Raw genomic sequence first — 25,905 nt, 5'->3', positions numbered from 1 at the left:
TGGGTCTAAGCAGCTTGCAAGCTCACACCCCCAGGCAAGGCAGTCCGGGAGAGCTGGCTGGTGGGAGCTACAGGCAGAGCGCGCCTCGCCTGGCTTGAGTTGGGGGAGGCGTGATGGCAAGTGCCAGAGATGAGAGTCCTCTTCCCTTCCAGGCATCTCCCTGCCTGCCAAGGGCTTGGGGTGCAGGGTGGGAGGTGGGTGTTGAGAGTGGCCTAAACTGTACAAACATCCGCTTCTCCAAGAGACAGACTTGCAGTAATGCATTCGGAAAAAATGCCTCCAGTTAAAAAAAAAATCACCTCTTTAAAAGAGATCTTTATTATCTCAGTATGGGAATAAGACTGGTGAATGGAGAATCCAGATGAAACCAATTTCAAGCAATTTTGTAGCCATATATAATTTGTGTGTGCTTGTGTATAACTGGTTTCAAATGCAGGGCCCTGTGGCTCTGGGGGTGCTCCTAAGCCTACAAGCACTGTGTGAACCCAGTTTGGGAAGGACGGCCTTCTTTTTAGAGGTAGAGGGGAACCTCTTGTTTCTGAATTTAAAAACAACTTGAAATAACCATCCTATTGAAAGACAGAAAAGTGATTCACATTTCAGAGGCTGGAACTTGAGCAATGGCAGTCGCCGCCACTGCTGTTTTGTTTATGGAGGTCTGAGTGAATCCAGGCTGTGCATTTGCTTAGCGGGTTGATGACTCCTTCAGTTAGGAACAGCTTCAGAGAAAGCAGGGAAATATACCTGACCTGGCATTTGCTAGAGGAAGCAAACGCACGTGCTGACAGGTGATGCGGTTGTAAGGGCTTTATCCTCTCTTCAACTCCCTCCCTGAGTCGATCTGAGTAACTGCTTTTAAAGCAAAACAGGACTTGATTTAATGACTTAGACTAGGAAACGACCTTAGCACAGGTACAGGTTCTTGGGTCCCAGAAATCAGCTTGCAAGAATAAATCTGCAGTAGACATGGGGGCTGAATTTGCACGGGCAGGTGTCTGGACGGTGGAAGTCAAGCTCCAGCCGGTTCGCTCTGTTCTGCAGGGTCTCTGGTGCTCCAATGGCGGGCGTGGGGTGGTGACCCACATCTGAAGACGTGTGAGGCTATCCCTCTAACTCATATATAGTGTTGTAAGTCAGTACCTCAATAAAACAATTCACAGAGAAATCACATGGAGAGCGAGGCCGTCGTGGTGACGTCGCGGCGGGCGCTGGTGTGCATGCACATAGCTGGTCTCCTCAGTCGACTCCTTGGGAGACGGCCAGGGAATCTTTAGGGTATCACCTAACCTTGAATGGCTGCAGGTTGCCAGAGACCACAAGTTAATGGAGAAAAAGATCTTCCAAGTAGAGCCTTTGGCAAGCACTGAGGACAAAATGTGCTTTGATGACAGACACTCCAGAGGCCACAAATCCCATTCTTTGGAAGGAAACACGGAATCAATAATTATGAGCGATCAGAAGTTAGCCATGAGAATTCCTGGACCCCAAGAAGGAAACAGTAGCATTCCTTTCCCTGGAGATCCAAATATTCTTAAAAAGATGCAACACCGGATGTTGAAGTGGTTTGCCTGGCGTTGTCTCTGAGACAGCAGGTAAGACAAGGGCGCTCTGATCAGGGTGTGGGCTTTCTGAGACCACCTGGGAAGTAAATATTTCCCCTAGAACCAGATTTCTCCTCCTGGTTCCCGAATGCTTGTTGCAAGCCGAGTCTGGAAAATCTGAGTGATGTTGGTTTGGAAATAGAGTCAACAATTCATTTCCAAAAGGTAGTTTCCAACGTGGATATATAAACGGTGGGGCGGATCTCTGCCATCTGATATAAAAACACAGACTTTGAGCGGGGCTGTCTGCTGACTGAGGCCAAGTCTCCCTGGCTGCCTCATGGCTGAGCATTTCCTTCCTGGAGGCAGCCCTTCTGAGAGAGATGGGCGCTCTGCCAGTGGAGTCCGGGAGAAGTTTGGAGAGGGGAGAATTCTAAGCATGAGGCAAAAGGGATGACCGTTGAGCCGTGAGCCATGACCGCTGAGCAGTGAGCTAGGGTGCCAAGCTCCTTTCAGTAAAAAACCTGCACAGAACTTAGAGTGGACCCCCCCACATACAAACGTTCCACAACCGAGGATTCTATCAACACCTTTAGTTGGTGGAATTCGTGGGTGTGGAACCATGGGTAGGAAAAAAAACCCAAGTATAAGTAAATGGTCCAGAACATTCAAGCCTGTGTTGTTCAGGGGTCAGTAGTAGAAAAGGGAAGACTAGGATAGAGGCTGGGGTAGCAGGTGGCCAGGGAGACCACCAGGAAGCAGGTACACCCCCGCCCCCCAAACTCTTGGAGAAGGAGTACACCAGAGACCTCTCGAGGTGTCAGTCTCAAGACAAACACAAACACACAGCCAGTTACCATCAAATGCAGTGGTATTTTGGTTGGTCCCTTCGCGGAAATTTTCTCCCACAGGCCTCTTCTGACATAGCGGACAGTGGTGCCGGCGATCTGGAACTCTCCAGGGAGCTCTATCTTCCAGTCGCTGTTGATGGATCTCTTACTGGAGTCTTTGAGAGCTGGAGAGAAAATGGAACACTGTGGAATCAGGGGATTCAGTGCCTGTGAAGAGAATCCAGGTCTCACTCTGGTGGTGGTGGTGGGGGGGGGGGTACGGGGAAGGGGCCTGTTTGCAGTGCCCTGAGGACAGAGCTGACTTGCAGGCCACTGAGGACTTGAGACGCCCAGGAGCTGCCCTGACCGCTGCCTGGCCCAGCCTGAGGGGTCAGGGTCAGGTCCCAGAGACCACAGTCACACTTCATTAACCTTACAGAAAAGCATAGGGTTTTCTCCCTGAGGAGTGAATCCTGTTTTAATGTGTCCAAAGCTACAAAACAGGTTTTGCTGCTTTAGTAAAACTCACTGGCCTCTTTCTTTGACACCTTCTGGGACTTTTAAATTTTTTTTTTTTGATAGTTAAAGCTTTTATTATATGATCAAATTAAAACAAAGGTGAGGTTGCTATACGGGTTTTATCTTTGGCAGAGACTGGGAGAAGAGACTGGTGGGATAGCGGATCCTAGACAGCAGCTTCTTCCACCCCCTGACCCACCTGGGGCTTCTTAGGGAGGGCAGCCTAACTCCAAGTTCTCTCGGAGAATCTAAGAACTACCTCTCTGTTAGGAATGTGAATGTGCCTTCAAGTAACACGCATCAGTCCATTACATGTTGGAGTCTGGACACCCAGCTGACAACAGACATGGCGGTAATGCCCGGTCCATGCCTGTGGGTATGTGGGGCCTGCACCCCCACACCCTGGCTCTGTGGGCTGCACCTTCAGATGAAAGGTGTCAGAAGAGACAGGAAATCAGCATTTTGCATAAGTAGAGATCTGGCTTTTCAAACAAGCCATGGACATAGGGTGACTGGGCACTAACCAGGGACTGGGTCTCCCCACTCCTACGTTTGGACGACATGCTGTTCTCAAGAGGAGCGCACCTTGCGGTGCAATTGCTTGTTGGTTTGTTTTGTTACTTGAACTAACTAGAACCTACTTTGGCATTCAAAAGGCAGCCAATGACAAGAAGAGACAGCAAGTCTTGATGGCACCTCAAAAAACCAAAAGTCCCAGCACCGTGCATCAATCCCCATACTCTGCACGTGGCTCTGGAGCCCCTTGGTCCCCCGAATGCTCGCAACAACTTGGGGATGCTGCCAGGTCCATCAATGCAATTGGGACCTAGCCTGGGCCTAGTCTCTGCTGACCCAGGTCAGAAATACAGTGTCTGTATGAACAGATTTGGGATGATGACAGTCGAATGGAAAGGGGTTTGTTTTATCCCTGAATTCAGGAGCCCCAGGCTGGGTCAGGCCCAGGCAGGCCCACAGGCAGCTGGGGGCGGGGTGGGGAGGGGGCTCTGCTCCTTTTCTCTGGGACATTGTAGTCCCAGTGCCTGTCCCCGTCCCCTGGCACACGCAGAGAGGGCACCTCAGGACTCCTTGCATAGAGGCTTAGAGGGAGCACCAAGAGACACCAGACCGGAAGACACTGATCGCCAGCAGAGCAGATTCCAGGCCCTTGCGCATGACCAGTGGCTGAGGCCTGATCGCAGGACTCCAGGAATGCTTAGAAAAGAGAGAGTTCCACCAGCTGCAGTCAAATGTTTCCCTTCGAGAAAGTCTACCTGCTTTTGAAACTTCCCTGTTACTGACAGAGAGGACGCCTGGATGACTCGCCATTTCTGCTCGTTTTTAACTCTTCCTCTGCTGTTACCTGCAAGGCACCCCTTACAGGGCAGGCTCTTGCTAGAGCTCCTTTATATGCTGTTACCCCCGCAGACATCCCAGCTCTCTAAGGTCAAGGATTAGTTCTCCTCTTTACACAGATGGAGAAATCAGGCACGGAGAGGTTAAGTAACCTGCCCCAAAGCCACAGAGCCACGAGGTTTAGAGTGGAGAGCTGAACCCAAACAGACCCAGCTCTGTGCTCTTCCCGTTCAGGCAACTTTAGTGCCCACATTTCCAGGCTATCACAAGGTCTGGGGTTTTATGATCAAAGCCCAAACGTGGGCCTCCCTGGTGGCGCAAGAGGTTAAGCACCGCACTATGAAGCAATCTGCAGACTCTGCAGCACGAGTTCGATCCCTGGCCGGGGAGATACACACACGGCACAGCAGACCTCTCCTGATTCGCCCGCTGCTCCCCTCAGCAGTATATTTCAGTCAGTCTGCCTGTTCTGCTCCCCACTCTGTCTCTGGTGAATCCTCTCACCCCCCGCATCTCTGGCCTGTACCCCAGCTCTTGTATGCATAAATAAATATTAAAAAAAAAAAGCCCAAATGTGCAAAGGTCATACTGGCGTCAGAAAGGACACATTCCAGGCTCGAGCTGCAGCAGAGTCTCACATCCTCTATACACTTATAAAATAATGTGCAGGATGGTCAAAGCATCCAGGGAACTCATCTAAAATATATTTGGTTACGCTGATTACTGGGGAACGGAGGTGAGCACTGTTGTTTGTTTCTCTGTAAGTTTGGAAAATTATTTCTTATACACGCTCATGTAAATTTGGTTGTGCGGGGCCAGGGTCCTCTAAGAAATGCTTCAGAAAGAACAGGCTGGGGAGCTCAGGGAGAAAAGCACACAGGCCTCACCCTTTATTGGGGCCTGCTAGCACACAGCTCCTGTTCTTAGGTGGCTCCACAGAAGGAAGAGAGACAGGTGAGAAAACAGAAGAACACAGAACAATTTCACAAGCCCTGAGGTGGAGGTGGCCCAGGCCAGGTGTGAGTGGGTGGGGCACATCTGGGGCAGACGGGGATGTAGGGCAAGAAGCATGGGCATGCCTGGAGGTGGTCAGTTGCTCCTGACCCTCAAAGGCCAGGACTGACCTTGCTAAGATCAGCTTTGGGGGTGGCAGAAGGAAGAAGAAGACTTGCTGTTATTATTCTAGAACCATAACTTGGAGTCAGAGAGATGAGCAGTTTTTTCAAAGCTGTATGCTCACCACCATTACACTCAGGCCACCCATAGCCCCCACGTGCTGTGAAGACCAGGGGCATGCTGGTTTCCTCCTCTCTGGACTCACCCACATACTCTAGTCAGCCCCCACGTTCAGTGCCATGGGCTGGGGCCTTGGAGGTAAAAGCTCTGACCCTGACCTTGCTCCTATATCATGGCTGCTGGGAAGGTCCAGCGTGCTGCTGCCTGGCACCCATTTCACCTTCAAGTAATGACTCCCAACACCAAGGTGCTCCTCTGGGGAGATGTTCTTCTTCCAGTAGATGGGGCTGACCCTAATCTCCACCCCAGCTCCAGGCATAGCCTGGACAGCGAGAGCCAATTCCAGGACTTTTCTATTCAATTCACGTAGCAGCAGTCCCCTTTCTACTGAGTAATCCAGAGACGCAGCATAAGCCTGGATCTGCGGCATGTGGGAAGATTCCCCAGAGTCAATCAACTGAGGGAGGACCAGGGATAGAAAGCCAGGATGGAGATGATTTCCCATGACATCATTTTTAAGCCCCTGGATCCAGCAGTGCCTGAAGCCAACCAGCAGCCACAGAGAACTGGGTTTGGCTTTCACATATGCCTTTTGGAGGTTGGTTTTAAAAAATACTAACCATGATAGGGGCAGGCCAGGTAGGGAAAGAAAGCTATTAGTGTGAATTCCTAGAATTCACCCCAGGACCTTGACTAACAAAGCTTAGGACCCTGAAACTTCGAAGGCCTGGCACATCCACGCTTTACATGCATACCTGAAAGGGTCTCCTGGGCCTTTACTCCTGTCCAGGCATGAATGCGCCAAGGAGGTGGCTCCGTCCCCCAGCATGGCTTTTGCATTTCCTTTCCTGGCCCTTTCTGTAAGGGGCTTTAACATGACTTACTGAATTGCAAACTGAAAACGACCCCCTTCTGTGCCAAAAGTCAACATCTGGGCGGTCAAGAGTGGAAAGAACTGGGAAAAGTGCAGCAAGGCACGCCTGGAGGTGATTACAAAACTATCCACAGAAATACCATGCAGAGCTGACCTGGGAGCCCTGCTTCTGTGGGCAAAGGCACCCACTGGGGGTGACAGAGGACAGAGGACAGCCAGCTGCTAGGGCCTGCTACACTGTGATCCCAGGAGCAGGAGCGGGGGTCCAGGAGGTGGTCTGCAGGGTGGGTGGGGGAGGCCCTGGAGGAGTGGGCGCAGTTGAGGAAGTGGGGGGAGGGAGAGGCAGGCTGTGGCTGAGGGGCTGTTCCAGAGCAAGGCTAGCAGCTGAGTAGGAGAACACCCCAGTGCCGGGGGCGGGGTGTGTGTGGCTGGAGACATGCTCTCCGTGGAGGTCACGATGGATAGTCTGAGACAGAAAGGTGACACCAGAAAGGGTTCAGGATCCCCTGTGACCTTGACGAGCCAGAGCTGGCAAGAGATGCCAACAATCAGGTCTGGCAAGCCACGCATGGCAGGCGTGCTGAAGGCGCTTGTCTTTGCTTTGGAGGTCCTGGTCTGGGGCTGCTAGGTGGTGAAATCTCACACTCTCCCAGCTAGCTTCGGGGTGTGTGTGTGTGTGTGTGTGCACTTTCATGGCCCCAGAATGAATAAACTTTGCATGCCCAAGTCTGCTAGCTCCCTCCCCCCCACACCCCCAGCCCCCACGCAGCACTGCAAGCTCCCAGGCGCTGTAAACACTGTAAAGCCCCACAGCTGCTGCTTGGCCTCCCACCAGACAGCCAGAGCCCCTTCCCTGGGACAGTCAAGCCTGACAACATCCTTTCATGCACTTTGCAACGAGAGAAAACCAGAAGCAAAGTTAAAAGTAGGTCAGCAGTTCCGCGCAGCACGGGCATGGCTGCACACCTGGGGGCTGCAGGTGAGTCATGTAGTCTGCAAGCTTCACAATTTGCAGGTCACTGAGACATGGGAAGTTCCTGCTCTTTAATTCGAATAGCGCCTGACACACTCACGGGCCAGACTTCTGCTTGAGGGATATGATCATAAGATCGAGGGTAAACACGTTCAATGCGGAGTCCACTGCGACTACTCTGGGGACCGTGGCAGCTCCAGAGAAGAAGGCAGAGCCCCCTCCTGGCCCATCTGCACAGCCTCCATCCCTGGGAGTGCATCACAGGGCAGGGCTGGCCGAGCAGGTGAGGCCAAAGTTCCAGGAGCCTCTCGTGCTTCTCCCACGAACCTGCACACGATGCTATACTGCTTTTTGTAAAGAAGGTGCCCCAAATTAACGAAGTGTGGGGCCCTAAGTTCCTTCTTCTCTTGATCCCGGCACATCAATGGGTATATGCAAGCCCCCTTTGCAAGCACTTTGAGATTAGCTGGTATTTGAAACTAGGATTTGGGGGCCTGGAAGCTTAACAAGATGATTACAAATGCTGTGACTTAAACGCTTTGAGTTAAATACAGAGTGACACGCTTCAATCCGTGACATCTGAAGTTGTGATTTACTGGGAAATAAATCAGTGGGATCTGCCCGAGCCAGAGGCTGAATGTTTTCCACCCCTGCCCAAAGTATCAAATATTGTGTATTTTGCCATTAGGAGCATCTCAATAGCTATAGACACTTGTGCGCCGTTGAGAATGGGGGCGTGAGATCTCATGGCGAATGTCCATTTCTGCCCCCAGCTCCTTTCTCCCTGTGGACATCGACACATCCTCCCTGGACTCCTGGGCACCTTGGTTGAAGGTGATGAGCCATTCTGAGACTTGAGGAGGGGGCGTTGCAGAGGGAAGGGCCCTGCTACTATTCAGAGTTGGCGGGCAGCAGAGGTCCCGACCTGACCTGTCCTCATGCCCTCCGGCTGCGGGCGCCATGGAGAAGGCAAGTTCTTTTGGTCTCCCTGCCCCTCAGATTCCACTGGAAGACCTGACCCACCGTCAACCTACTTCTAGTCCTGGCACTGAGTCAGCACCTTTTATTTCCACTCGGAGTTCTGCCAGCGCCATTCTTAGCTATGGATGCGAACTGTAGAGGCATTTCCTGTTCCAGGTGGTTTTGCACAGAAAGCCAGGCAGCGTGGGCTGAAGGTAGGTGGGGTGGAATTCTTGAGGAATTGCTCCAGTGAATGTGAGAGTAATTCAGAGTTACACTGGTTGGCTTCCAAAGCACCCAGCTCCAAGTGGAAACCAGGCTTGTTTGAAATAACTTTAGAAACAAAATGAGCATGGACCACCTTCGGGCTTGCTCTTGAGCACACACCAGGCCCTGGGGACTGGGATTATGATCTGCGGGTAAGATAAGGGGATCTTACAGGAGACTGGAAAGCTGGTTCCGGTCTCCCACGGAGGTCCTGTGCCTCTGGGGAGCTGAGAAGGTATCCTGAGACACTGAACCTTGGGATGGGGGTTCATCTCTGAAGTCCACATGACAGAGTAGTAGCAACAGGCCAGACAACTGGCCAGACAACCTGTGTTGTCACCTAAGGATCTCTGGCTGGGATTGAATATCTCAGAGAAATTCTGGGATGTTCTATATGAATTGCAGCTGGCTCAGATGAAGTGGGGAGTGCGGACAAGCTACAGAACCCCTGAGATTTCAGTGTCCTCCTTGGTCTGTGAAACAGGCATAGCAATCTCAGGCAGTACATTTGGGGGACCAGGTCTGTAAGCAGAGCAGGGCTCAGTGATGGGAGGCCACTGATATTGACATGTGTGGTCATCCACATGGGCAGTGCCCAGGCTGCAGGAGCTGTCAAGGACTATCTTGAAACCATCCCTCGCCCCCAGGCAGCATCCAATGGCTGTTACATATTGGCTCTAAGGTGAGTTCTAGTGAAAATTTCATTTTCACTCTCAGGATTAGAAATTAGGTAATTGCCTGGCTCCTCACCATCTTGTTATTCTTACACTGCCGCAGAAAAGTAGAAAGAAAATATTCCTGCTTTCCCCAGATTCCTGGGGCTGGGGTCAGATGGAGAAAGGATGCTGGGGAATACCAGGAGCCGTGACAAGACGCCAAGGGACTTATTTGCAAGGCACCTGCCGGTGTTTCATGGAGGCAAAGGTGACCTTGGAATTGAGCTGGCTCCTGGGATACTGGGGACATGGTTCGTGAGTAAGGTGACGCTGGCCTCCCAGAGGAGCCAGTATCCCTGGGGAGCAGCTGTCTCAGCTAGGGGAGGACCAATGTGCCAGTTTGGAACAGTAATTTTTTGGGGGATGGAGCTTCTGGAGCAAATGCCAGTGAACTTGACTCTATTTCCTTAGGTGAGCACAAAGAGAGGGGGTGGACTCCTTGAGAATTTGGTTAAAAGGCCTTCACCTTGAAGAAGCTGCCAAAGGCAACACAAGGTTCTGTTTCTGAAAGCACCTGTGAGCATTGTTCTATTGGCAGAGTGACAGCTGGGACAGCGGCAGAGAGGAGTGTCAGGCTAGACAGGACAGTATCCGTGTCAGGGAAGTGGGAAACGGACTGATGAAGACCAGTGTGGACATCATCCTGAGTGACCACCGGGTCCTACCCTGGCAGCGGGAGCAGTGACAGGGAAGATCTTTGGAGGAGGTGGCAGGACAGCCGGGGCAGCTCCGGGGGGACCCTGAGGGCTGCGTGCAATTGGGCCCTGCTGTGGACACTTGGAAACAAAGGACTCTGTCCCCACCTTGCCCAGGAAAGGGGTATCAGGGCAGGAGATCGGCCACCTCCAGCTTGAAACCTAAACCCAGGCAGGAACAGGGTGGAGGGTTTGGGGAAGAACACAAGACACAGCATCAGTCCCAGGGAACTGAGCTCAGAGGCAGCCCTTGGGGACCCTGTGACCTATAAAAAGAACACTCAGCAGCCAGCTCAGCACTCGGACCTCTCAGGAGCTCAAGCACAGGGGATCTCTGCTCAGATGGGTGGGGAGACTAGACTTGAAGGGTCTTCTCTGGCTAAGGAGGAGGCCAGCCGAATGAATCTTTCTAGGCTATAAGCATGGTTCTGTGGGAGAAATGAAGACCATCTGGCATGGATGTCAGTCCTTCTACAGAAGGACTCAGGTGTCTGTGCCTTAAGTGAATGGAGGTGGCCACTAGGAATTTGGGGTACACAACACATAAATGGAAATCATTGTTCTTTTGGGTTTCCACTAGATTTAGGGCAGTTACTCTTTTTCTGACTAAGGAATTACCCCCAGAGAGCCTATAAGGGCCTCCTGTGAGCTGGGTGATGGAACCATCCTGAAGGGTAAGGCTGCTGAGCTCTCTTGGGGTTACTTGGGGGGACTTAAGTTACTCTAATTGCACATAGCTCCGTTTAATCTCCCATCACCTTCCTTCCCGCCCAGAGCTGGTGGTTTCTACTGACAACCCCCTCGCCCCAGGTGCCACCTTGGCAGTCTGCACTTTAGCCAAACTTGGCAGCACCACCGGTCCACGAAAGTGGTTCCAACTAAACACAAGTGGGAAACTGACGGCTGGAGGATGGTGCAGAGCCAGCCAATCACCGCATCAATTGTCAGAACATAAATCATGATTTAAATCACTCTTGTTTTACCCAGAAAACTGTGGGCAGGTTTATCCTCCACCACGCGGATCCTCCGAGCTCCAGCGGGAATGACAGCAGCTTCGATGTAACCTGTAGGAACAGACACCATCCAATGAAGTTCATCTCCACCCGCCCTCAGAGGCCCAGTTGGCACCTCCACCAAAACTCACCATCCCACACCCGCCATGGTAGCATCAAGCCCATGGGGGTTGTAGAAATTGAACTAATGAGGCGCATTCTCTCTGGCTGATAAGAACCAGCTGCCCAAAATCCAGAAAGCGCCATTGACATGTGCCATGAACTGCTGCCCCATAATCAATACGTTGAGGTCCTCACCCCCAATACCCCACAGTGTGGCCCTATTTGGAAATAGGGCCTTTGCAGATGTAATTGGTTAAGAGGCGGTCATACTGGAGCAGGGTGGGCGCCTGATCCAATATTGGGTGGTCTTAAAAAAAGGGGAACTTTGGAGACAGACATGCAGATAGGGAGGGCTGCATGTAGACACGAAGCAGAGATGGGATGATGTGTCTATAAGCAGAGGAGCAAAGATTCCAGCCAGCCACCAGGAACCCAGAGAGTGGCCTGGGATGGGTCCTTCCTCCACCCTCAGAGACTTCTCCCTTCAGGGATCTGTAGCAACTAGGGTCTGAGTACGTGATTACAGTAGCCTCAGCGGATGAAGGCAGCCTGGAATTTTATCTGCACAGCACGTCCCATGCCCCATTCACCTATGGGAGCTCACTTCACTGTCTGTCTCCCTTCACTCCCTTCACAGACGACGGCAGAAGTTAGGTAACTTGCCCTATGACAAAAGACAAAACCACTGCCAGCACACACTGCACTATTTCCTGCTTCCATGGCTCCGTGGGCATTTTTGCAATGATCACAGGGAATACTTCTGTCCATTTGCTTGTGGATTTCTAAGGACAATGATCTCAGAGACTGGCACGGTCCCTGTCCATACCCTGACTCTGCACCGGACCCAGGATAGCAGGTGGTTTGTGGACATCCTGGGGGGAATGCCTGGGTGGCCAGAGCAGAAGTCAGCCAGGGGCTGATGTTGGTTATGTGGGTTACTGTGTCAACAACTGAGCCAACATTGCGATGAATTTCTGAAATGTGGGCTGGTGATTTTTTTGTTTTCCCACTTGGGTATTAAACAAGATTAATGCATGCTTGTGACTTAGAGGATGCTTTCTAAAATTAGATTATGAATCCTACCCCCGTGGTTTCCAGATAAGACCATCAGGATCAGCAGGGGACCTTTAAAAATTAGAGATTTCTGGGCCCAGTGCTGTTGAGGTTATGGAAATACCTATTTTGAGGGGCTTAATCATTTGTCTCACAGTAAAAATGACAATTTTTATTATCAATATAGTAAAGAATAATTCAAAAGCATAAAGGAAAAACTAAAATCAATATACTTCATTGCACAAGAAAATTAACTGTGAGACAGTGATATTGTAACCGAGTAATCGGCCTTTTCAGCAGCTCATTACGCAGCATATAAACACACATCATGCTCTTAAAAGATCAGGGACAACTTTTAAAAAGAGTCTTGCTAGATCATATATGTCCAAGGTACAAAATTCAAAAGTTATAAAAGTATACAGTAGAGAGCATATTGATGCTAATAAGATAATCCTATAGCTAGCCAGCTAACACTCATTCTTTATAATTTGGGTATTTTGTGTGGGTCTCCATGCAGTGAACTGAAGTATTTGTCAATACAATGCCTTTGTTTCTTCCTTTCTACTTTATGCTTCCAACTTCTTCTCCTTTCACCATTGTGGTTAGAACTTGCAAAACCACATTGTATGCAACATGAGATTGTAGGGTCCTTGGCTTATTCATGATGGCTGATTTACAGAAAAGTTTCCAGTGTTTTCCCATCACAAATGATGCCACTGTATGAAGGTGCCAGAGAGTTACCCGGCAGAAGAAGTTCACTTTACACTAGTTTTTAAGAGCTTCTCTTATGAAGACATATTGAAGTTAATCAAATATATTTTGGCATCTATGGGGATAGATTCCCCATAGGGTTTCTCTCTCAAACAACACAAGGACCTTGGAGGAGTTGAACTGTAATCACACCTAGCGAGGTGTGTGGTCAGGATCATAACTTTGTCCTTCCTTCAACATTTGAGCTCACTGTTATTTCTTTTTTCATCCTGACATTTTCCTGTAAATCTTTGATGACAGTTATGTTTCTCAGGTATAAGTGAAATATTTTCATCCCTGGATATTGAGAGATGAATAAATCTGCATAGTTACCCTGCTCTCCACTTATTACAGCCCTTATTAAAGCCCTCAGCTTTTCTGTGTCTTTCTATATTTATTAGCTTTTAACATTGACTTTTTGTTCCTTAAGCTATTTCAGTTGTTTTAGTGCCCAAAATTACCATTCATTTTTTTTGTCCTTTTAACAGTTTCTTCAATAAATTTTTATTTGTTTCAAATTTGTTCTTTTTGAGATATGCTTATGGAAATTATATTCCCTGAACTATAGTACAAAGTTATTGTTCATCTTCTACATGAATTCAAGGGGGGGGGGGCGGAGATGAGATTCTTTGGCCTCCCTTTTTGAGATGTTGTTTGAGTTCTTCCATTGACTATCAGTGTGGGGCAGACTGGGCCAATTTGGAGCTTTCCTTTTATTAGATTACCTAAAATTGAGATGAGATGCTTAAACAATCCTTACGTTGAAGATCTAATAATTACTAGACTAGTTACACTTTTGCATAAATTGTTCCTGGGACATAAGAAGATGTGTGTGTGTGTATATGTATATATATATATATATATATATGCATATATACATTATTTCACTTAATTTTTTTGATCTATCTGTTCACTTTTCTTTTTCTAGGACATCAAATTATGTTTGATCTCCTTTCTTTTTTAAAAAAAGATTTATATTTATTTATTTATTTATGCATACAAGAACTGGGGTGTAGGTCAGAGATGTGGGGGGTGAGAAGATTCACCCGAGACAGAGTGGGGGACAGATCAGGCAGATCCACTAAAATACACTGCTGGGGGGGCAGTTGGGCAAGACAGGAGAGGTCTGCTGTGCCCTGTGGGTCAGTTCCCTGGCCGGGGAATCGAACTCATGCCTCAGTGGCTGGCGATAGCTTGATAGCACTGAGACTTTTTTTGGTAGTATCTCAGCATTTATTTATTTATTTATTTATTTATTTATTTATTTATTTATTTATGTATTTTTATTTAAATTTTATTTTTATATTCCCCATACAATTACAACCCCCTTATTTTGACCAGGAAAAAGAGAAACTATAAGAAAGAAAATATCAAAATCAACAAACAACTACGAACCAGAGACACTCTATGGGGGGTGGGGGGCGGGGCAGGAGTGATAGCACTGAGACTTTAACCCCTACACCACCAGGGAAGCCCCTGATCTCCTTTCTTCACTTTTCTCTAATCCTTTGAGTTTTTATTTCCATTGTGTTTCCACCTAAGAAGTTCCTGTTCTCCCGGATCTTTTAGCATGTTCTTTTGCATTAATTATCAGGTGATCTTGATAGAATGAGTAAGTAGATAAGCACTTGTGCCCATCGGCCACATTGGCCAGGAAGTTCAGCAGGATCCTCCAGTCTTGGTAACAAATGCTTTGGCATTGTTACAACAACTCCAGCCTCTACAAAAGCTCCAGCCTCAGACATTCACGAATTAATGTTTCTTGATGCTTAGGGAGACTCCGCAGACATAAACACACTTGGAGCAGCAGTTGCTGCTTCTGGCAACCCCTCCTCATCGTGATTCCCAGGCAGAATGACATTAGCTGGGGGTTGGGGGAGCCCCCCCAACCCCACAGCATCATCCCCTCCATTGCTTCTGTCAGTAAAACAGTGACACCAACTTACCCCAGCTGCCAGCACACAGCCCCTGCACTGCCCAGTCCTTATAGGGTAAGGCAAGGCTTTTTTGATTAAAATAGTTTTTACTTTAGGAATGCTTCCCTACTTAATATGTCTGGCCCTTAAAAAATAAAACCAAACAAAAAACCAAAAAACATCTTTTAGGATTATAGCACTGGATCTTCTCACAAATTTCTCTGCGAGACAGCCAAGCTTTATGGGGGAGTTTGAAGAATGATTGCATTCTAGGCTTAGAAAATAGCAAATGTCAAAAGGGAGACAAAAGTTGTTCAGAGTCAATGTAATTAAGACCTTTTTCAGAGGCATCTCCAGGAAAACCACAAAACCTGGAAATAGACTGTGCTGGGGGAGATAACTCACTCCCTGACAGAAGCTGCTCTTAGAAGGATCTTCCTATCTGGTGACAGACAAACCTTGGTGTTTGCATCACCAGGCTGCAGAGTCTGAGGCAAAAGACTCACCCAGTGAGGCCCAGGAGTTAATTTTCTACACCCCACAGCAAGGAGCTTTGCAACCAAGCATGACCACCATGCTTCCTTTCAAGCTGGACTTAGGACAGTACTGACCAGGCACCTGTTTTCCCTTCCTTCTCATGTACCCGCTCATGTGGAGGCCAGAGGCTGATGTGCAGTGAAAAGGCCAGGGCAGACCTGCAATGCAGGTGAGGCTCGCCCTCAGGTGGCCTCTGAGGAACCCGCAAGTGAGTCGTGGCCCTTTCCTTCCAAGATGAGCTTGTCGGCTCATGGTCGAGGCAAAGTCCCTTCCATGACGGCCTGGTCCACACATGCCAGAGCCACCCCCTGAACCTCATGGTGCTCCTCCTGATGGCCCCAGTCTGATCCAGAGCCCGAAGTCTCCCCAAGGTTGGCCTGAAGAGTGACCAGCAAGGAAAAGTGTTCCGTCACCAAGTCCCAAAGCACCTCACAGTCCCCAGGGCTGGAGTCTTGCCCCACAGATGTCAGACACCACAGTGGAAGGGACAGAAGAAAAGGGAGCTTGCTTCTAAGAAGTCACAAGACAGAGTCACATTTTGGGTGAGGTAGCAAGACTTGGGAATAATTTCCCATCGTCTCTGCCATCAAACAGGAGAAATCTAGTCCAAGGGACACAGTTTGGTTTGATGAGGAAGCCATGGACAAGACTCAATGCCATTGCCGCCATCCTGGGAGAACAGGGCACTTCTGCCTTAAGGACAAGTCTTGGAAGGGGCTTCAAACCAGGGTTGCCCTGAAACCATCTCAAGTCTCCTAATGGGCAATACTACTGGGCTATAACACATTTCCCTGTGGAAGAATTTTTGTCTGAATGTCCCAAAAATTTTAGATGATTTGGGGTTCACATTTTTTCCCTTTGTTTTCATTAGTATTGACTTTCTTTGGAAGAAACCTGTGCTGCTGGCGAGGTACCAGGAGGGAAATACAGGTGATCCCTGGGCTATGTGGACTCAGGCACTCACATGAGACTCCACCAAATAGATATTTAAAAAAAAAAAATCAAAGTTCTCTGTTCTATAATTAACTCATAAAATGTTTGCAGTGGCTCTTGTGTGAGAAGTTTATAGTTTCTTTTTATAGCTGTTTATGAGGATATTACTGTCTTCATGTTTCTCTCCTGAGACTTCTCTGGGTCTAATTGAAAAGAACTTCCACGGGCGGGGAAGCATGCGAGTGTAGACTAGGGTGCGTTTTCACCCCCAGAATGTGAGTCAGCACAGATGGGCCGAAGCACAGCCATGACCTCTGGTCTCCAGCATGAAGACCAGGAACCCAACCCTGTCACATGGAAATGTCCCTATGGAAGAAAAAGCTACCTGAGGCTAAATTCTCTGGCCAGTCAGCATTTTCTGTGAAAGCACCAGGCAGGTGTGGCTGAGAACAAAGACACAGCCATGGCCTCTGAGGGGATGTGCTGTCTGGTCACTTGGACCCAACACTCTTTTATAGCACTCAAAATTGTTTTCGTTTGATAGTTTTTCTTTTTGGCAGTTGGTCTTACAGTCTATCCCGCGTAAGGGAGGCGAGGCCTTTGCCTGTATCCATGGCTTCACAGATGACTCAGTCCCACAGACTACTCAGAAATGTTCAGGTGCACAAGGCAGGCAGGACCCCACACCAGGCCCGTCACCGCTGGGACCGCAAAGAATGTCCGAACATCTTACATGAGAAACACTTGGGAACAGCCTTTGCCATCACACAGGTGGACACCTTTGTGCAAAGGTTATTCTTGACTGAGAAAAAGAAATACATCATAAATTGGTTTACATGCAAGCTTCAGAAACTATTACTGTTAATCACAGTGGAGAAAAGCTTCATTACAGTCTTCACATGAAGGGAAACTTCCCCCACGGAAGCACGGAACTTGGAGCCTAGAGCTCAGCAGGTGGCTGGGTTCTGAAGGTGATTACTGAATAAATACGAGACATGAGGCTCTGCCCACATTCTAAAGGCACGGACAATGTCACCCTCCCTTTTAACAATCAATTGCTTGAGAAGGTTCCTTTCATGGGCAAAGGGACTCAGAGCCCTAGGGCACTGTGGTTGGTTCTCAGTGGGGACATCAGTCCAGTGGTGTCCTGATGTCCAAGGTCACCAGGCACCTTTCTGGGGCTGAGGGTCAGTATGGGATAAAGATAATATTAAAATGACAATTCAGTGAATGAAGTGAAGCATCACACCAGGAACTTTCAAATCACTAATTTAAAAAATCTCAGCTGTTTCAACTCAGCCCAGGACTTGAGCACTTCCAAACCCATCCTGAGGAAAGCAGCATGGCGGCCAACATGATTGTATTCCTCCTGGTGCTGGTGGTGGGGGGGTTGTTGAGGATTCACTTGTTTAAAGCCAGAGGCAAGAGGCTGAGGGGGTTAAACCATCCACACCAGGAACGCCACCTGCTGCTGGGGCCACTCAGGGCACTCAGGGGAACATCTGAGGGCCTCTTCCTGGGGGGGCTGTTCTAGGTTCTCAGCTGGAGTACTTTAGGAGAAAGACCCAGAAGAGTTCAGGCAGGGGTCACGTAACTGGGCAAAATTCCTGCATTTGCTTCTTTATCTTTCTTTTTTTTTTTTTTTTTTAATCTTTCTGTATGGTGTTTCTCTTTGATGCACACCCTTAGGATGATAAGACAGGCCTCCTTCCCCCAGTTTTGCAGCTGGGCAGAGATGAAAGAAAGCTATCTTCCTATCAAAACTGACAGGGTCAGCGAGTCCCTCAGCCACACGGGGAGTTGCTGAGATTTGTATGAGTGGGGCCTCTACACCTTTTCTATGTTGCGGTTTTCTTCAGCCTGAAATGTCCTTCCCCTACCCACACTGTCAGTCACCTACTTGTCCCGCAGGCCTGGGTCAATGGTCCCACGAGAACAAGGGGCCCCCACAGCAGCCCCTGCTGAACCGCCTCTGCCTGACAGGTGGACTGAACTATCTGAGCTACCTGCCTGGGGACTCCCTCCCTCCACTATGAACCACCTAGTAATGGTGGCCCCCTCTTCTGCATACCTCGTGCCTAGGGTGCAGTCATGTGGACTGAATGTCTGTTGGATGAATGGACTCGCAGGTGATCTAGGCTGGTGTCTCTGCAAATGTACATTCCAGAACATCAGCCCACAAATGCAGGGTTGTGTTTATTCAACCTGCACTAAAGAGTGATTTATTCATGTGCAAATGAGTGTTCTGCTCGCATCTTAAAAACACGCAATCAACGTTGGTTTGAGCTTATGCTCACGGACCCCAATCATGAGGATCTGAAAAAACCCAGTTTTAGACTTTAAAATGAAGGTGTGACATCTGGCTGCCACTTAGAATGATGGAGCTTTCACAGGTGGGTGAAGCTAAAGTGGGTTTCTCTCACTCTGGAGGTTTGCTAAGGCGTTTGGGCCCCGACAGCTGGACGGAAGCCAGGGTAGGGACAGCCACCCCAGGAGTGTCTTAATGGTTGCCTGTCTTCCTAATGGAAGACATAAGCCATCTGTCCACGGCTTTTGTAGCCACAGAGACCTGATCTCTCCAGAAGAAAGGCAGCACATTCCCAGCTGCCTCCTCCTGTGCATGTATATGGTGTAGGGGTGGGGGGAAGGGGCGGCAGGAGGGCAGGTGAGCCCAGGAGACAAAGACAGTACTGTGAAGGCGGGATGCATCTGCCCATGCCCAGACCACAGGCCAGCAAAGGGATCAGACTATGGAAAAAGAGAAGACACTTTTGCCTGTGATCTAGGTTCTCTCGGAAGCTTTCAAAGGCATGTAGTGGAAGCTTCCTTAGTGTGCCCCCACAACTGCCCAGGTGGGTATGGCTTGCTACACCTGCCTGCCACAGAAAGGAGCCATTGTCCTCCGCTGTTTATGGGCACTCAGCCTGCATTCAATTGAAATAAAGGGTTCAAATGCCTTTACTGTTTCATGTCAACAGTAAGTGGTTGCCTACTGCAGAGGTTTTGTTCCTAAGTGCTCTTGCGGGCACAGCTGCAGAAAGCAAGGTCAGCGCCTCAAGGCAACAGGAGCTGGGACTCAAAAATAGAGAAAATGGTGACAGATATGTCACAGCAAGTTGCAAAAATGAACAAAGTTCCAGAACAGTGTTGTCTAAGAGAACTTTCTGCAATAATGCGTGTCTTCTCTCTGTGCTGTCCAACATGGGAGCTGACTTTTAAATTTGTTTAATTTTAATGAATTATAATTAACATTTGAACAGACTAAGTGGCTGATGGCTGATGCACCAGATGGTATAGCTCCCACATCTCCTTCTGTTGACCTCAGGAGCCCCCTGTTTCGCAGACAGGACACCTGTCTTTAAAATCCTGAAACCAGTCCTTACTGCACCTGAAAAATAATTTCTAAATTTAATTTTGCACTTGGTTTTGTTTTCACAAGCTCATGCAAAACGTTTTTGAAGAGCCTTTAGTGCCAAAAGGTATCTAAAGGGGACCAGGTCTTCCATCCACACAGAAAAAAGGGGGAGCAGGCACAGATTTTCTTCTCCATCTTCTCTCCAAGGTGATTCTGTGCCCTTGCAGAGTGGAAGTGAGCTACAATGCTTCTATGCAAAGCAATTGTGGAAATTACAATAGAAGCTTTTCAGCTTGTTGCACCCAAGTTCTCTTGGTGATGCTGGGTAAGCGGACACTCACTAAGGCTCAGGAAGGTCCACCATCCCGATTATTTCATGCCTGGTGTTCTTCTCTATTAAATGACCACTCAGCTACTCTCCTGGACATCATGAGGTGGGTCCTGCAGGACAGGAGATCACAGGCCACCCCCCACCTCTGAGGAAAGCTGTGAAGATGACTCCCGCAGAGAGATTGGAAGCACCGAGAGGACAGCTCACGCTCTGAGCACAGCGCTGGCAGTGTGTGCATCTGGGGTACAGGACACTGGGTCACCCTGCTGTCATGTCAGCAAAGGCATCTCAGACTTCCCTGAATGGGCTTTGTGTGCAGTTAGGGGTGAGTCTGAAAGCTCTCCCACTTTTATTCATGGAAAACTCACAAAGAGAAAAGCTAGTTCCTCTCCAGGTAAAAAGGATTTGGCCAAGTATCTTTGCCACCTCTTTCCTGTCTGATCTTAATGGATTATAACTACAATTTGAACAGGTTGGGGGGCTGGCATGAAGCCCAGGGCAGTGATTCACTGGCCTGGGGGCTGCACCACTGAGCACTCAACTCCTTTCTAGGAACTCAAAGAACCTTTGGCTCCAATGTCTTCCCTTGCCTTTCAGAAACCATAAAACACCAAGTGTCAGGTCGCCCATCCATCGTCACAATCACACAGCTCTTCTCTGTGAAGTGCAGGGAAGGCACATACTCACTGACTTCCATGCAAAGAAATAAAACACTCAGCGCACGCTGACTGCCCCGGAGCTGTGCAGCTTGGGCCTCACACTCACCTGTCCCTCGAGAGTGGCTGAAGTCGCCCTTCACCACGCGGCAGGTCCGGCCGTCCCCACTGCAGACCCCGCACCGGTCTTCTTTGGCTGCAGATCCGATGATGCCATCACAGCCGATTTTCTAAACAACCAGAGAGCTGGGTTATTCTGTGTTTAAGCTGGGGATCTTGGGGGGCTTTAAATAGGCTGCCAGCAGGGCTGACTTCTGCAGCAGCCCAGCGCCTGGGATCCACAGTGCTCTCTGGGGCCATGAATAGAAAGAATCAGCCAATTTATCTTTTTTTTTTTCTAAAGATTTATTTATTTATGCAAACGAGAACTGGGGTATAGGCCACAGGTGTGGGGGGTGAGAGGGTTCACCAGAGACAGAGTGGGGTAACAGAACAGGCAGATTGACTGAAAAACACTGCTGAGGGGAGCAGCGGGCGAGTCAGGAGAGGTCTGCTGTACCATGTGGGTAGCTCCTTGGCGGGGGATCGAACTCGTGCTGCAGTGGCAGCAGACAGCTTCATAGGTTGCGTCTTAACCCCCTGTGCCACCAGGGAGGCCCCAATTTATCTTTATGTACATACTCATTTTTCAGTATTTCTTACAGAGGAGGGGCCCACGGACATCACTTGGTGACCTGAAGCCCTGGTCTCCCCCAGGGCCACCTGAGGCAAAAGCCAGAGATGGGGGTGTGAAGCTGGTTCCCACACCCCATCCTGCACCCCAACTCAGGTGTGATCATGCGTTTTTCTGGGAGCTGGGTGGGTGACCTTACTGTGGATGGAACAGGCAAGTCTCAGAAGATATGGCAGAAGCCACAATGACTTCTGCTGAGGTGGGGATGAGCCAACAGCTCATTCAGACCAACAGTCCTAAAATACAGGTGATATGCACACACTTGACTGACAGTAAGGCTATGGCCAGCACTGATTTAGATCTCCCAGGAGCCAGCATTTGAGCAGATGCAATGTTTGGAGTTGATGTTCTTCTTTTTAGGGACAAAGTCAAGGGCAGTCAGGAGCCCAGAAAGGCTCTGATGTCTGTGGGGCTGTGGTGCAGCTGCTGTGTGACAGCCAAGAATGCCTGGCCCGCAGGGAGCTGCTCTGGCCTCTTCCTCGGGGTGTCTATAGGCATGTCCAGCAGGGTCCATCTCATCAGCATCTGCCTCTCTCAGAAGGCTCAACAGAGCATCTGATGAACACAGGCCTGGCATCCAGACCTGGGATACCAGTTGGTGCTTTCTGAAACGCAAGCCAGCTGGTTATTATTATATTATTATTTTTTGCGGCAGTGATTGGGCCTTAGGGAAAAACTAGTCCCCCAAGATGGTAAAGACACTCAGTTAGGTCTTTTCAGATTCTCCTTGCTGTGCTCCCTGGAGGAAACAATCCCCCAGGTCTGGCCAGTGTGGTCAAGCCCCAGGGCCCAGGGGCCCAAGCTCATTGGGTCAGCTGTCTCCAAACCCCAATATCCTCCACAATCACCTGGGGGACTTGAAAGTCACCCACTGCTGGGATGGGGCCCCATGATTTGTGTTTCTAATGATGCTGTGGGCTCAGGACACATTGAGAAACCACGGATGGGGGTCAGTCCCTGTCAGTCCCGGGGGGTGGGTGAGGGGGGAGTCCCTCTCGTAGCTCTCCTGTGAATGGAGCACCCACTGGGGCAGTGACTCCTGTTGCCCCCATGTCACCGCTGAGCCAGAACAGTTCTAGGCTCAACTATCCTGGAGGGACATGGGGCATCCGGCAGAGCTGCCAGGATAGCAGCCTCTGGCCCCCCTACACCCTCACAGTCACCTAAGTGATTTCCTGGGTTGCCTGCAGGCCCTGCCAACCAGTTCTCTGTAACCGAGAGCACGTCCATCCCTCCATGGCCTTGGCCTGGAGGACTTGCCTCTACATCCCAGCCAGGCTGGCCCTTCCTCAAGCGCCATCTCCTTGGAGAGAACTGCCACACCATTCGCAGCCCCCACTCAGTCCACGGCATGATTTCCTGTGCATGTGCCAGCCCCCAGGATGATGAATGGTGTTTATGTGGGCTCCGTCTGTATGTGGGATGAGGACAGAGACCCTCTTGATTATGCGCGCATTCTAGTGGCCATCCCGTGGAATGCCTTCAACATAAATATTTGATGAATGAGCAAATCAAATTCCAGCCTATGCACTTTCTGCTGGGAGCTCTCCCTGGCTCGCATCCAGGCCTTCACCACAGTTGTTCTGTTCACACGCGTCTGTCTCTTCTTCCCAACAGAACGTGAGCGCACGGAGGATGGCATCTGAGAATTCTTTGTACCCGGTCTTCACCCCATGCACACAGTGGCCAGCGTGGTAGGGAGCACATAACGCTCATTCCATAGATGCCCAAGAAGGATGACCTCCTATGAAGCTGGGCCGTGGCAAAACTGGCTTTCTGATATAGTCCTCTTGACTCTCTTCTCTGTCCCAAGATGGACAGCAAGCCCTCTCTACGTGCTGCAATTTATTTCTCTTGTATTTGAATAGGGACTTTGGAGATTTGGAGGTTTCTTTCTTTCTTTCTTTCTTTCTTTCTTTCTTTCTTTCTTTCTTTCTTTCTTTCTTTCTTTCTTTCTTTCCTTCCTTCCTTCCTTCCTTCCTTCCTTCCTTCCTTCCTTCCTTCCTTCCTTCCTTCCTTCCTTCCTTCCTTCCTTCCTTCCTTCCTTCCTTCCTTCCTTCCTTCCTTCCTTCCTTCCTTCCTTCCTTCCTTCCTTCCTTCCTTCCTTCCTTCCTTCCTTCCTTCCTAATAAAGATTTATTTATTTATTTATACAAGCACTGGGTACAGTCAGAAGTGCGGGAGGGTGGGCGAATTCACCAGAGAAAGAGCGGGGAACAGAACAGGCAGACTGACGAACTACACTGCTGAGGGGAGCAGCGGGCGAGGCAGGAGAGGTCTGTCATGCCATGCGGGACCCTCACCGGTGTCCGGGGATCGAACCGGTGCTGCAGAGGTTGCAGGAAGCTTCGCAACCCAGCGCTCAACCGCTGAGCCACCAGGGGAGGCCCCAGGGTCCTTTCTTTAAATGCAATTTTCATTGACTTACCATTGGTTTATAGTATCCTCTGCTTCAGGGTCACACCTTGCTATCTGTTTATACCACACTGCCCCTACCAGCAAGGTTTCAGTGCCATTCACGATATCAAATGTTCTCTCTCCATTCTTCTCACACCCTCCTACCCTCCCTACTGGTCTTCACCATATTTTTCTGAGTCTAAGAGTTATTTTTTTGTACTTTGTTAGTTTGTCAATTTATATCCCATCTGAGTGAAACCCTTCAGTATTTGTTTTTCATTTCCTGACTTACTTCACTTAGCATTATCACCACGAGTTCTATCCATGTTGTCTCGAAAGACAAGTTCTTGCCTTTTTTATGGCTGAGTAGTACTCCACCAAGTATATATGGATCTTCTAGGGTGGTTTCCATGTTTAGCTAGTGTGAACAGTGCTTCTAGAAGCATATGTCTTTTTGAATTCGTGTTTTCATATTCTTCAGATAAATACCTAGAAGTGGAGTTGCTGGATCATATGGTATTTCTATTCTTAATAAATCTCCAAAGATGATCCTTGTTTTTTCACTCCTGTCTAGCTGGGAGGTGCAGCTCTTACTTCAACTTCATAGCCACTTTCCAACTATGGCCTCATTCTTTCTTCTGTTGAGGATGCCGCTGACGTCTTGTTTAAATTCGACCGGATTTTTTCCAGGCCAGCAGCACAGCCCTCACCCTACATTTCCTGGGCCCCTGGGTGAGTTCCACTAATTCCTGCAGAACACATCTTCCTCTTTCTTCACCTATCCCTGTTTTACCAAATGACCCATACTTCCTTCAGAATAGCTGCATGGAAAATAAAATTTCTGAATTCTTCCATTTCTCAAAATGACTTAATTGTGCCTGCCTGGTTGGTTGCTCATTTGGCTGCATACAGAATTCTGTAATTATCTCAATTTTCTGCCATGCTCAGTCTTTCTCATTCCTGCTGTTGGTTGGTTTTAAATACCTAATGATTTCTGGTTGACTATTCGAATTTGAGAATGGAGCACAGAAAGGTGGACTGAGAGCTCTACCTTCGGTTGGTAAGGTGCCAAGAAGGCTTCTCTTGGAGACTGGCAGAAGGGAAGCTGCAGTCTGTCCCCAAAGGGTGAGTGCTGTGCACAAGCCCTGAGGCCACCATGACCCAGCTGCCCTTGAGCAGTTTATCACAGGACTTTGGAAACACCCCCTGCTGTTCTGCCTGCATGCAATGACCTCAAAGCCCATCAGGCTCCACTTGCAGGGTTGGGCCTGGTTAGACAGAGAGATTGTAGGAGCCTTTGACTTATCTCTTTGTTTTCAGCCAACACCTCACTTCCACCCTCTATTCCCAAGTCCTAGATATCTTCCCGCATTCTGCTTTTTTAAAAATTGAAGTTATATCACTTCATTACATTATGTAAGTTGCAGATATTATTGTTTGAGATTTAATATGTGTATATGCTACCTTAAGTTACTCATTAAAAGTCCAAATCTATCCTCCACCATACCATTGTCACCTTTGGCCCAATGTATCCATCCTCTACCCCCTTCCCTTCTAGTAACCACTAACTGGTCTTAAAGGCTAAAGTTTACTTTTGTTTCATTTAATTCATCTGTTTATTTTCTCCATATATCATATAACTGAAATCATGTGGTGCTTGTCTTTGGCTTATTTCACTAAGTAGAATTTCCTGTAGATACACCAGGCATGATGCAAATGGCAGGATGTCATCATCTTTGTTGTAGCTAAATAGTATTCCACTGTATAGAAAGACCACATCTTCTTTTTCCATTTGCCAACTGATGGGCTGTTTTCAGTTCTAGGCTACTGTAAATAGTGCTGCAAGAACATGGTGACCTATCTCCTTAGTGTTTCTGTGGTTTTGATTATGACTCCTGTGTGTTTTAGTTCTGACCCCTGCTGCTTTGTTCCCCTGATGACACTTCCCCCATTTCCGTCCTCCAGAAAGAGGGGACATCTTTCTTTTGTCAGTTTTTTCACTGCATGATTTGCACTCTGCTGCCTATACCTTTGGTTTAGCAGGGCCTGGGATGGAAGAGGAGCAAATATGGGGCCCAGTGAGTTGGTTTAATCCAGAAATTGCTATGGGAACTCAACCAGATAAGAGGGGCACAGGGAAAGGCTCCAGAGTTTTAAGCTCTGTCA

At 48.9% G+C, this 25,905-nt stretch overlaps 1 protein-coding gene across 1 annotated transcript in view; it reads right to left on the bottom strand.

The window, feature by feature from the left end:
- Positions 1–25,905, bottom strand: part of ADAMTS17 (ADAM metallopeptidase with thrombospondin type 1 motif 17) — a gene marked incomplete at both ends in the record, with an annotated part of 237,322 nt that overhangs the window by 47,641 nt on the left and 163,776 nt on the right. Inside the window, 3 exons of the mRNA XM_084254463.1 lie at positions 2,399–2,556; positions 10,948–11,028; positions 20,720–20,840. Coding sequence (XP_084110589.1) covers positions 2,399–2,556; positions 10,948–11,028; positions 20,720–20,840 — 360 coding nt within the window. The remainder of the gene's footprint in view (positions 1–2,398; positions 2,557–10,947; positions 11,029–20,719; positions 20,841–25,905) is intronic.

This window comes from Talpa europaea (assembly GCF_964194135.1).
Source record: "Talpa europaea genome assembly, chromosome: 14".
NCBI classification, from domain to species: domain Eukaryota; kingdom Metazoa; phylum Chordata; class Mammalia; order Eulipotyphla; family Talpidae; genus Talpa; species Talpa europaea.
This window is presented reverse-complemented; position numbering and strand designations above follow the sequence as displayed.